At 36.9% G+C, this 13,686-nt stretch overlaps 2 protein-coding genes across 2 annotated transcripts in view; both read left to right on the top strand.

Annotated features, from left to right (window-relative positions):
- The window catches only part of LOC101895655 (cell death-inducing p53-target protein 1), a 39,568-nt gene extending 30,417 nt beyond the window's left edge, over window positions 1-9,151 (top strand). Inside the window, exons 2-3 of the mRNA XM_005181266.4 lie at window positions 7,999-8,630; window positions 8,804-9,151. Of these exons, the coding sequence (XP_005181323.1) occupies window positions 8,347-8,630; window positions 8,804-8,909 (390 nt within the window). The 5' untranslated portion in view covers window positions 7,999-8,346 and the 3' untranslated portion in view covers window positions 8,910-9,151. The remainder of the gene's footprint in view (window positions 1-7,998; window positions 8,631-8,803) is intronic.
- Window positions 1-13,686, top strand: part of LOC105261420 (LITAF domain-containing protein) — a 44,103-nt gene extending 30,417 nt beyond the window's left edge. The window contains exons 2-3 of the mRNA XM_011293277.3: window positions 12,063-12,612; window positions 12,792-13,686. Coding sequence (XP_011291579.1) covers window positions 12,320-12,612; window positions 12,792-12,897 — 399 coding nt within the window. The 5' untranslated portion in view covers window positions 12,063-12,319 and the 3' untranslated portion in view covers window positions 12,898-13,686. The remainder of the gene's footprint in view (window positions 1-12,062; window positions 12,613-12,791) is intronic.

Genomic DNA, 13,686 nt, shown 5'->3' with positions numbered 1-13,686 from the left:
TTTGCAAAGAAGTTATTATGATGTAAATTTCAAAAGTTAAAGCTTATTTAATGCTAGCTAACATAACCCAAGCAGAGGGTGCAAAAAAGCACCCTCGGTACATTTTCTTCTATGATTTTTATACCCTCCACCTGGGAAGGAGGGTATATAAACTTTGTCATTCCGTTTGTAACCTCCCTAAATATTCGTCGTAAACCCCATAATGTATATATATTCAAAATCAACATAAAATTCTAAGTCGATTTAACGGTGTCCAACTGTCTGTCTGTCCGACTGTCTGTCTGTCTGTTGAAATCACGATATAGGCCACATTATTTGACGTAGAGCCTCAAAATTTAGCAAATTAATTTATATTGTGTCTAGGATAGTTAGTACTGAAAATGAGATATATCGGTCCACGTTTTGGTATAGTCCACATATAACGGCACCGCCCGATATTCGGTATTTTGATGATTTTTGCCCCATTTTTTAATGTATTTGTCTAACATTTGGTATTTGTTGGTCATAATGGGTTCTATCTCCGGTGGCGAAACATTGCATGAATAGGTCCACGTTTCGGTATAGCCCCCATATAGCGGTACCTCCCGATATTCGGTATTTTGGTGATTTTTGCCACATTTTTTCACGGATTTGTCTAAAAATTGGAATTAATTGGTCATAATAGGTTCTAGCTCCGTTGGCAAAACATTGTATGTATAGGTCCACGTTTTGGTATAGCCCCCATATAACGGTATCTCCCGATATTCGGTATTCTAAGGATTTTGTCACATTTTTTCACGGATTTATCTAAAATTTGATATTTATTGGTCATAATGGGTTCTAGCTCCGGTGGTGAAACATTGCATGCATAAGTCCACGTTTTGGTATAGCCCCCATATAACGGTACCTCCCGATATTCGGTATTTTGATGGTTTTTGTCACATTGTTTCACGGATTTGTCTGAGAATTGGTAAGTGTAGGTCATAATGGGTCCTGGTTCGTGTGGCGAAACATTGTATGTATAGGTCCACGCTTTGGTATAGCCCCATATAACGGTATCTCCCGATATTCGGTATTTTGATGATTTTTGTCACATTTTTTCACGGATTTGTCTAAAAAATGGAATTAATTGGTCATAATAGGTTCTAGCTCCGTTGGCAAAACATTGTATGTATAGGTCCACGTTTTGGTATAGCCCCCATATAACGGTACCTCCCGATATTCGGTATTTTGATGATTTTTGCCCCATTTTTTCACGGATTTGTCTGAGAATTGGTAAGTGTAGGTCATAATGGGTCCTGGTTCGTGTGGCGAAACATTGTATGTATAGGTCCACGCTTTGGTATAGCCCCATATAACGGTATCTCCCGATATTCGGTATTTTGATGATTTTTGTCACATTTTTTCACGGATTTGTCTAAAAATTGGAATTAATTGGTCATAATAGGTTCTAGCTCCGTTGGCAAAACATTGTATGTATAGGTCCACGTTTTGGTATAGCCCCCATATAACGGTACCTCCCGATATTCGGTATTTTGATGATTTTTGCCACATTTTTTCACGGGTTTGTCTGAGAATTGGTATGTGTATATCATAATGGGTCCTGGTTCGTGTGGCGAAACATTGTATGTATAGGTCCACGCTTTGGTATAGCCCCATATAACGGTTTTTGTCACACCTAAGGTGGAGGGTATTAAACGTTCAGCACAGCCGAACTTAATGTTTATACCCTACACCACAAGCTGGTCAGGGTATTATGTCTTTGTGCATTTGTTTGTAACAGGCAAAAGGAAACGAGATGGACCCATAGTTCCTTTTGATGATCTGCATAGAATCACATTCTGAGTCGATTTATGCATGTCCCTCCGTCCGTCGGTCCATGTATTTTTGTAAACAATGTACAGTTCGCATTTATTGCCCTATCCAGATGAAATTTTGCACAAATCATTTTGGCCCAAGGACGAACCCTATTGAAATTGGAGATAATCGGTAAAAATTTAGATATAGCTCTTCGTCCGATTTGCCTTTTATTGTACACCAAACGTGGAATTTTGCACATACTACCAAATTAGGCCTGAAAATAAGTATGCCAAATTTGATCGAAATCGGTTCAGATATAGCTATAGTTCCCATATACTATATTGTTCATCCGATTTGTTATTTTTGTCCTCCGCAGCTGTAATATGCACTCTGTAACAACAATATTTGGGGAAATATATCAAATACAGCTCAGAAATACATTAGCTAAATTTTATCGAGATCGGTTCAGATTTGGATATAACTCCCATATACAACTTCGTCCGATTTAGCTGTTATTGTGCACCAAACGTCTAATATTTGTCCAAATGGGATGCAATTTGGCACTTACGACCGAATTGAGTCTAGTATGTCAAATTTGGTGAAGATCGGTTCTGATATAACTATAGCTCCCATATATACTGTTCATCCGATTTGTTATATTTGTTACCCACAGCCGTAATATGCACTCCGTAACAACGATATTCAGGGAAATATATCAAATACAGCTCACAAATATCTTTACCAAATTTTATCGAAATCGGTTCCGATTTGGATATAGCTCCCATATATATCTTTATCCGATTTCAAATTAATTATGCACCAAATGAGCAATACAAGTCCGAATTTAAAAGATACAAATGCTTCGGCATATTTAGTCCTTTGAACTTTAAATTATAATTATCATCATAGCGTGAATTCTCCCATAAAAACTTTTAATAGTTATGCGGAACTCTACTAAATTAGCAAACTGGTGTAGGGAATCATAATGTCGGCCCCGCCCGACTTTAAGACTTTCTTTACTGGTTTTTTATTTGTTTTTTTTTTTTGCTCTCCAATTGACACCACCTTCACCTTAAATACCCAATAGATAGATGTGACTTGATCCACAAACACACATACCTACATGCATTGTGGTTGGCATCATCATCATCATCACTGCCGTCGTCAATATTACGTATTGAACTTATTTTGTATTGGCACACACACACACAAGTGTCATTGGTTGTTGTTCCAAGCCATACTCCCTCTTGCGCCCCTACATTCCGATAGGTTTGCATGTGCTTCGCATACCAACTGAATGGTTGGTTGGTTGGCTGAATGACAATGACACCCTCTTTGGTCTCTAATAATGTTATGACAATTCCAGTTTTGTCTTCCTCCGCTCTTCACCTAAATGTTAACATCGTCTTGACAATGTGATTGTCATCATCATCATCGTCGTCGTCATTTTCTTCTCGCATTGATTCCAGCCAGTGAAAGCACAATTGTCGGATTTTTGCTTTCTTCGTTCGACATTCCATTCCTTCGTCCATGCCATTCATTCGTGATGGCATTAATATGATATAAGCTACACAAATTTAGTAATTTTCTTCAAGTCTCCAACTAAGACGATGACAATTTACTAAGAAATGTAAATGTTTACTTAACTGCCACCACTTGCCCCCTGCCCCGCCATGCTACCTTGGAAGATAAAACTCTGTATCAGGTTAATTGTTCGCTTTGTGAGTACAATTTTGTTAATTGGATAATTGGCTTTTCGGAGGATTGGCTTGTAAGAGGTTCTTTTAATTTTACTACATAATTACAAACACATACATAGTTTTTGTGAGACTCGAGGCTCTTCTAATTGCAGACAATGTTTATTCTATGTTTGTATGTAATTTGTATTAATGTATTTTGGTCCTGCTTTTATGTCTGGAAAAGGGCTTAGAAAAATAGGGTGCAAATATCGACAGTGGCTTTTTCTATAGCCATGCATCTACAAAATCAAGGAATGTTTATACTTGGCCTCCAAATAATTTTGGTGATAGGATACGTATCCGCTGTGGGTTTTATAATTGTATAAAATGCGGACAATCTATATATACAGGGTGAGATAAAAAAATTGCAACAAAGTCAAACGACATAATTATACCCTACAACACTTTGTGTTGGGGGTATTATAAGTTTGATTGGGCCAAAAATTATGTAACACCTCGAAATATTGGTTTCCCACATAGGAAATATGGATCTTCCTATCTCGCCGAGCTGAGTCGATCTAGCTGTATATGTCCGTCCGTCCGTCCGTCCGTCCGTCCGCCTGTCCGTCTGTCCATGTTAATTTGTAATCACTCTACAGGTCGCAATTATGGTCCGATCTTCACGAAATTTAGAATGGAGGTGGGAGATGATCGCATAATATTTAGGTGTTCAAATGGACCAAAAACTGAAAAAAGTGATTTTGCAGTTGCTCTAGAGGTCGCAATTATAAACCAATAGACGCGATAGTTAGCATGACGCTAGAGCTTAGGGCTGGGCAGAAGCCTTCCAATTTTGATGGTCATCGGGTAATATTCCAAAATAGAATTGGACATAAGGGACTTTTAATATATCGTAGTGTTGTTGTTGTAGGGTATCACATGGTCGGCCCCGCACGGCTATCGCCTTTGCTTACTTATTTTAATTTTTTTCTTAATTTTATTGAATGAAAACAAAAATGTGGGAAATAGCATCAAATTTTAGAATAAGTTTAGATTTGTTCGACTTGGTCACCTTTGGCACCAATTATGGCCTTCAAACTGCCAATGAAACCTTCACACGGCCCATGCCCGGCGAAGCGCTTGCTTGAGGAGATCGACACTTTGGTATATTTTAGTGCCAACCTTGCTTTTCAAAATACTCCAGACTCAATAGTCCAACGGATTGGTATCCGGAGATTTTGGTGACCATTGGGCGCTGATAATGAAGCGAGGAACCTCATTTTGTAACCATTCTTGGGTGGCATGTGGTGAGTCCTGTTGGAATGTCCAAGGTCTGCGGCCAAAATGTTTGCGTGCCCAAGGATTTAATTCACCCTCCAGAATATTTTTGCGATAATATTCGGCTTTTATTCTGATGCCACGGTCGATTAATACGAGCAGAGAGCGACCACCGGCTGTTATGGCAGCCCACACCATCACCATGGCCGGCGCTTGAGTTCTGGTGGCCAATCGAAGGTGCACATTTTCAGCTGACCTCTTTGGCAAGTAAACACGATCAGTTTGTTTGTTTACAAACTGCTGGACAGCGAATGTTTTTTCATCGGAAAAAAACCAAATTCGGAAGTTCATTACTTTCGTCCAAGCGAAGCAACTCTTCAGCTCTTTTGAATCTATTTTCTTTTTGTTGCGATGTAAGTTCTTGCACTTTTGGCTTTACCCCAAGCTCATTTTTCAATATTTGCCGAATGGAATGTTTCGATATGTTCAGCTCACGAGCCATTTTTCGGCCACTGCGAAGTGGATTTCGATCAAACCGCTGTTTTTTCCGTCCACTTCCTTGACGTTGGGCTACGCTACAAGTATGACGTATAATGAGCGATGGTACGAGACCCAAAAGATTTATTCACATTTAAATGCTGGAGTGCTCTAACAAGAGCCACTTGTGGTTTTTCAGAAGGTATGGTCCGATCTCCACTATCTTTATAACAGATCTTGTGTTGATGCAAATATTGAGATGTACCAAGTCTGAATTGAATCGAATGTTAATTTCGCGTTTTATGAGCTTCATAAATATTCAAAATTTTGACCCTTTGTGGAAGAGGTACCAGGAGGAGTAGACTGATACATTTCATCTTCACACCAGACCTTGGGTTAATGAAAATATTGTGCTGTGCGTAATTTGAAAACAAACGCACACTTGCATCACATTTTATAAGAGTTATAATTTTATAAAATGTTGACAAAATGTTGTTGTTGGGAGGTACTTGATGGTGTGGACCGATATTGTCAATTTTCACACCTGACCTAGCACTGATGCAAATATTAGGATTTGCAAATTTAGGATTATCCTTTATCTTTCCGTGCAGTAAATTATTTTCTTTGAAAATTTTGACATTTTGTGTGGGAGGTACCAGAAGGAGTGGACCGATATTGTCCATCTTCGAACTCTATCTAAGTTTGACAATAACATTACGATGTACTGAGTTTGGGTCAAAACGGATACTCCCTTCCAGAGTTATCGTGCGCATCAGCCACCTAAGCACACAGACGGATGGACATCGCTAGATCGACTCCAAACGGATTGGTCCGGATTTGGTCCAAAGAAACCTAGGGTCTAAAACCGTTTTTTATCAAATGATATATACCCACTCTAGCCATATGGCTGAGGGTATAAAAAATTATATCCCAAAAAGACCTTCTAAAAAAATACTTCTAATTCACGATTATCCTTCGGAAAAGTACATGGCTTTATCTTCAACAGACTTTAAAAATTAAGAAATTCCGTCAAAATATTGTTAAAAAATCCTTGATTACACATTTCGTATAGACCTTGCATAAACAGTGGTATTTCGAACCACTTTGCTATTTTAGTAGAGCTCCGCATAACAATTAACAATTTTAATGGGAGAATTCAACATACACGCAATAATTATAATTATAATTAACTTTAAATTATAATTATAATATAAGGTTCAAAGGACTAAATATGCCGAAGCATTTGTATCTTTTAAATTCGGACTTGTATTGTCCATTTGGTGCACAATTAATTTGAAATCGGATAAAGGTATATATGTAAGCTATATCTAAATCGGAACCGATCTCGATAAAATTTGGCAAAGATATTTCTGAGCAGTATTTGATATAATTCCCTGAATATCGTTGTTACGGAGTGCATATACGGCTGTGGGTAACAAATATAACAAATCGGATGAACAGTATATATGGGAGCTATAGCTATACCAGAACCGATCTTCACCAAATTTGACATACTAGCTTCTAGACTCAATTCGGTCGTAAGTGCCAAATTTCATAAATTTGGACAAATATTAGACGTTTGGTGCACAATTAAAAGTAAATCGGACGAAGTTATATATGGGAGTTATATCCTAATCTGAACCGATCTCGATAAAATTTAGCAAATGTATTTCTGAGCTGTATTTGATATATTTCCCCAAATATTGTTGTTACAGAGTGCATATTACGGCTGCGGAGGACAAAAATAACAAATCGGATGAACAATATGGATGGTAGCTATAGCTATATCTGAACCGATGTCGATTAAATTTGGCATACTTATTTTCAGGCCTATTTTGGTTGTATGTGCAAAATTCCACACTATTCGGGCTGATATTACACGTTTGGTGTACACGTTTGGTGGGAGCTATATCTAAAATTTTACCGATCATCTCCAATTTCAATAGGGTTCGTCCTTGGACCAAATAAATGATTTGTGTACTTTGTTTACAAACATACATGAGCACACGGACGGACAGACAGACAGACGGACGGACGGACATGCATAAATAGACTCAGAATGTGATTCTATGCAGATCATCAAAATGAACTATGGGTCTTTCTCATTTCCTTTTGCCTGTTACAAACAAATGCACAAAGACATAATACCCTGACCACCTTGTTATATAGGGTATAAAAATGTACGATTTAAATATTATATTTGTTAAAGAATTATATAATTATAATTGGCAGCCTGTCGCGACCCATAATTTAAAATAGTTCTGGTTGACACCCCTAAGTTTAAATTTGAAAACAAAATTATGGTACAACCAATATACGCCTTGTGATATCCAACTCCAACCAGTAGCGAAATTTCGATTTGTAAAGAAGGACTGTGCTTAGATTTGAAGTTTATTCCATTCTATAAAAGATATGACTATGACAAATATCTCCTCTTTTTAATGGAAAATTAAATTTAAATAAAATAAAATTTAAAGTCTTTTAAACCTCTCAGACTATTCGACATTTCCTCTTTACAAATTGCTCAGACATTTTGTCTCTTCATCTCTCTCTCTCTGGGCAAAAATCATTGCATTTCGCCACAAAAATGCCTTTTAAAACAACATGAAATCGATTTAAATTTTTCACTTCGTTACGTTTGCTACCCCGGCTTAAATATCTGCTGGAAGGAGTTTCCACTTCGCTTCACTTTGCCATCAAAGAAACCAAAGTCAACCGCAAATTCATTATTAACGTTCCACTCCTTTTTCCTTTTCCTTTCCGATCCTTCTGCTACCTTCTGTAGGAAACGGCGAACGAGCTCACCAAAGACATTTGAAGTAAAGCAGAGAAAAAACAATCTCTGAAAAGAAAGGAATAAATGCATTTATATGGGAATACAAGTGCATTTTAAACTCCACCACGACGCGATACACACACTTTGAGATATTCGCATATCCTTACACCATTGCCACCACCACCATCACCACGAATAACAAGAAAAACCAAACAAACAAACCAAGTGCATAAGACTTGTCTCATTGTTTGCAAAAAGGCAGAAGCATAACAAAAGCCCCATACACCAGTCAGCTGCAGCAGGACACAAAAAGGTTTTCCACGTAGAGGCAGGATAACAAAAACAACAAAAAAAACTATGAGTAAATCCACAGCACCACAATACACCTACATACCACCACCAACCGCACCGCCATCCTATCAGGAGGCCGTGGGTGGTGTTAAGCCTGTGGGTCCATTTACGCCCGTCCTATCCCCCGTGGTGATGGCCAGAAACGATGACATTGTTACCACAGTAGTGCCCATAGGACGTACCGCCACGCACATGATCTGCCCCTCGTGTCATGCTGAAATCGAGACAACTACACGCACCACGCCCAGCATGATGGCATATATATCCGGTTGTCTTCTGGCCTTATGCGGGTAAGTTGGAAATGAAATGAGAGCTAAACTGCCAGCTGTGGTGCACCGCTGTTGCTGCTGCTGGGAGACAGATGCAAATGAATTATGCAAGTGGAACAAAATAATCTCCTTGTTTCTTTTCTCTTCCTCTCTCTCTCCCCCTCCCCCTACACCCTTCTCGTTTTGAATTACAGATGTTTTCTGGGCTGTTGTCTGGTACCCTGTTGCATTGACGACTGCATGGAAGTGCATCACACTTGTCCCAATTGCAAATCCTACTTGGGCCGTAATAGTCGCTAAACAAAGACTTCCGAGAAAGCACACTGCCTTTGGATCGGCGAAGAATAAACAGAAAATAAAAATTTCAAATTCGAAACGACAAATAAACATACGATTTTAAGTACAACTTAACGAAACTAACTTTTAAAGTTAAGCAGCTAACAAACAGCTCAAACTACTAATGCCACGTTAATTTAAGCTAAGCTACGATGATGATGAGGATGATTTGAGAAGTTGTAAATGAAAAACGTAACAAAAAAATTTAACAGAATTCAGGCGACAATAATTCAGGGGATCTTTTTGGTCCCTTGAAAAAAAAACATACATATTTTTCGAATAAGCTATTTATGTTATGGCCCGAATATTGTTTAACAATAAGTTTCTCTAAGAATTTTTTATAAAACTTATTATATTTTTAAATAAATGTTTTTAAAAAGAAAATCATTTTTCTACTGTAAATTTTATTTTCAGAACGAATGTAAAAAAATCGACTAATAACAAAATTAGCTCTAAGCTAAATTGATGTACATTTTAATATCCTCCAACATGAAATTGAGGTCATATCAGGATATTTGGTCATAGGTAGGATGTTTGGAATTGAAAATGGAATGTATCGGTCCACGTTTAGGTATAGCGCCCACATAACGGTAATTTCTGTTATTTGTTAGGTATCAGCTCAAATTTGCTGATTCGAGTTCTTAGTGAGTTTAAAAAATGTTCTGCATAGGTCCATTTTTAAGACACCATATCCAAGGCTTTGGACCCCAGTTGAAACCAAATCAGCCGTCAGACAGTCAATCAGTTTAACTCCTCTCACGGAACTTCAAAATCGCAGCGACCGTGAAGATAATCGATTTGGCCATAAGTCACAGTTTTTACATGCTGGGAGGTACAAAAGTTCGGTCCAATCGAACTTAACGCTTTTTTTTACTTGCTATACCCTTAGCCATATGGCTATATCATTTGATACGGCCAAAACTTACCTCATCGAAATAACAGTTTTAGACTCTATGTCCCTTTGGACCAAATCCGTTTTAGGGCATTTGGAGTCGATCTATCGATGCCCGTCCGTCCGTCCGTCTGTCTGGCTGGCTGGTGGGCACGGTAGCTCTCCAAGGAAGTATCCGATTTGATTCAAACTCAACGTCATATTATTATCAAACTTATATCGAGTTTTTTATCGACCAAAGGTCTGCTGTGAAGATGGAATATATCGATCTACTCCTTCTGGTACCTCCCCCACAAATGGTTAAAATTTTGAATATTCATGAAATTAAATCCGATTCCATTCAGACTCTACAAGATGTCTGGTAGAGATCGGACCATTCCTTCTAGTACTTCCCCCACAAAGGGTCAAAGTTTTGAATAACTAAACCGAAAATAAAATCCGAAATAAGTATCCGGTTCTCTTCATATTTCACACATCACATTATTTCTACTAACACAATAACTGCTGTGATATATCGGTCCGCATCTTCTGGTACCTCCCCCACAAAGTGTAAAAATTTTTAATATCCAATATTTCTATCAACACAAGATCTTTTATAAAGAGGGTTGAGATCGGGCTATTTCTTCTGGTAACTCCCCCACACAGGGTTCAAGACTTTGAAAAAAGTTTACTCTCTGCTCTTTTGTATTATATGGAAGCGCTCTTGTTTTACAAATAAAGTGGGAGAAAAAACACCCGAAATACAGTAAGAGTTTATTATAAAGCTATTGCAGGCCCTGTAATCTCCCGGACTTAAACATTTAACTATCTTGGAGATCGCAAACTAAAACTATTCATTTTCACAGAATCCAATAATCCTTTCTTGATCCTAAGGGACTTACAAACGGCTCTTGGGAAAACTACTAACTCTCTCAAAACACAAACTCTCTTCAAATACGAGTTCTCCAATACCAATTCTCTTTAAATCAGCACTACTCAAAATCGTTTGTTTTAAACTTGGATTTTGTTCAAAATTATTAATGAAATTGATTTTTACAAAAAAATGTACAAATTATATCTTAAACCAGGAATATTTAAAAAAAAAACAAAGAGAAATTGGACTGGTGAGCGAGGTCTTGTTTTTGAGCATCACTGTTTTAAATACAAACTCTTCAGTAAAAAGGGCTAAGTACATAAGAAGTTTGAAGTCATGGCTAGGCATATTAATGTCAAATTATAATGGAAAACGACGGCTGGATTTTAGTGCGGCTCTGTAATCCCTTTGTGAAATGTCACAAAATATGCCTAGCCATGACTTCAAGCTTCTTATGTACATAGCCCTTTACTTTCTCAAATGGACTCAAGTACCTAAAATCACGAAGGTATGACGCCAAATTTGAGATGGAATAAATCATGTTGTACCAAAACAATTTCAAATGGTTTCTATTACATACCTGAAACGTTTCCATTCTAACCCCGAAATCAACTCACCAATACTAACTCTCTTCAAATAAGAACTCTCTAATACTAATTTTCTCTCATGTAGTTCCTACAATAACGCATAACGCCAAATTTGAGAAATAATAAATTGATTCATGTCAAAACAAATTGAAATTGTCTCTATCACATGCTCGAAATTTTTACTCTCTCTCTCTCTATTTTACAAAACGTATTTACACCGCAAAGGATCATTTAAACCGTAAAAATTTATTCCGTAACAAATGCAGCACAACAACAACAACAACTTCCTGATTCCGTCACTATTCCTGTATGCCACTATTCCTGGATTTTATAACAAATAACTTACCAATTTTCCCTTAGCAACCTAAAGGTGCAATTGTGGCCTTTATCTTAAATTTCAACTTTTTTTTCGCCAGCAGCTTTTTCATTTTCTTTGAAATTGAGTGCTTGACAAACTCTTTTTTTTAACAATGAAAGATATTTAATTTCCACAACCCGCCAAATTGCTAATTCTCTTTAAAATTCAATAAAATTTTCTACGAATTCTTAAATGTACATACATACGAACAAACAAACACCTACTTACATAACAAATTGACATTTCAATTTTAGCCGATTTCCAAGAAAATGGGAAATCATTTGAAAAATCTGCACTTCATTGGTTCTCTTTGGGATTTTGCTATCATTGTTAATGCCATCAAAGCGGCACATTCAATATTTCCCTCGTTACTAACGCATTCCTCTTTTTTTCTTCTTCTTTGTCTTTTGCTTCTTCTTTTTTACAGAAACTCCTAAAGGCACACACAACAGACAAATAAAGACTTTCTGCATTTCCATTCTAGAAAATAAAAGAAAGAGTGGTGGTAAACATAATCAGGATACTTTTGCTGACATTCATCTTTATATTGTATTGAACGACACAACAACAACAAAAAGCGCACATTTAGAATCTAAGGAACGCACACAATACTTGAAAGGAAAGCTCAAAGGGGAAATCGCTATTCGCACATACCTACATAAATATCCATAAAAAAGTAACAATATGAGCAAAGCCACAGGTCCCACACCACCACAATACACTTATGTGCCACCACCATCAGCTCCACCCTCGTATCAGGAGGCTGTGGGTGGTGTTAAGCCCGTGGGCCCCTTCACACCCGTGGTACCGCCCGTGGCAACAGCCACAAATGCCACCATTGTAACCACAGTTGTGCCCATTGGACGCACGGCCACACACATGATCTGTCCCTCTTGCCATGCTGAAATTGAGACAACAACACGTACTGAACCTGGAATGATAGCATATTTATCTGGCTTTGTAATTGCATTGCTGGGGTAAGTTGAAATTTATGGAAGATGATGATGTCAAGAGTAAAGTATCATTTGATTAGATACCTACATGGGTATATAAAATTTATTGGAAAATGATTCTCTGCCATACATCAGCTGGGTCCTCACTTAATATTTATTCGAAAAGGAATTTATAATGAACTACTTATTTTTCTTTTTTGCAGATGTTGGCTGGGCTGCTGTTTAATTCCTTGTTGCATTGATGACTGCATGGACGTACACCACACATGTCCCAATTGCAAAGCCTATTTGGGTCGTTATCGACGATAAACAACACGGAATGGCCATCGGAAATGCACAAAAGCATGGAAACCCAAACAGACACACACACACAATGTTCTTATATTGCAAACAAACAAATCTTTATATATAGAGAATACGCTTAGAATGTTTACGAAATCTCCGGCTTCGAAATGAAAAACTTAGTAGAAAAGAAATATTCAATGAGAGACTAATTTTATTACAAATGCGAAGAAAAATCTATGAAAATAGCTTTGTTTTTTAAAAAAGGAAACAAACGCCTAATTATTTTTATTTGGAAAATTTTCACAATCTGGAAAAGTCAATCAAATATCAGTCATATCATTTGCTCAACTTTAATCAAACCAAATGTCAAATTATTTATGTACTTGTTCCCTTCTTGCTTTTGTTGTATGACGACTTGATGCTATGAATTCTTTTAATTTGTAATCTCAAAATTGAATTGTATATTCTGCTCCCAAAAAATAATTATTTTATTAAGTCGTGTTCAAATGAAAATTATAAAAAAAAATATGTTAACACAAAAAATATAACAATAAAATATGCGTATATTGCCTAATACAAATGCAACCAACTCTTTACAAAAATAACAAGAAAACAAAACACCCCAATTTTACCTACCTATGAATGCATGTAATCTCTTTTTAAATGATAAATAATATTATTATGATTAAATACCAACTTTATACTAGGTATTACAGAGAAGTAATATATAAAAACCAGAATACATTGATTTTTTTTCTTAAGGAAGATATGTAAACTTTTTATGTACAATAAATGTAATAATAAAACATTAAA

Source organism: Musca domestica, unplaced genomic scaffold, assembly GCF_030504385.1.
Source record: "Musca domestica strain aabys unplaced genomic scaffold, Musca_domestica.polishedcontigs.V.1.1 15, whole genome shotgun sequence".
Lineage (NCBI taxonomy): Eukaryota > Metazoa > Arthropoda > Insecta > Diptera > Muscidae > Musca > Musca domestica.
This window is presented reverse-complemented; position numbering and strand designations above follow the sequence as displayed.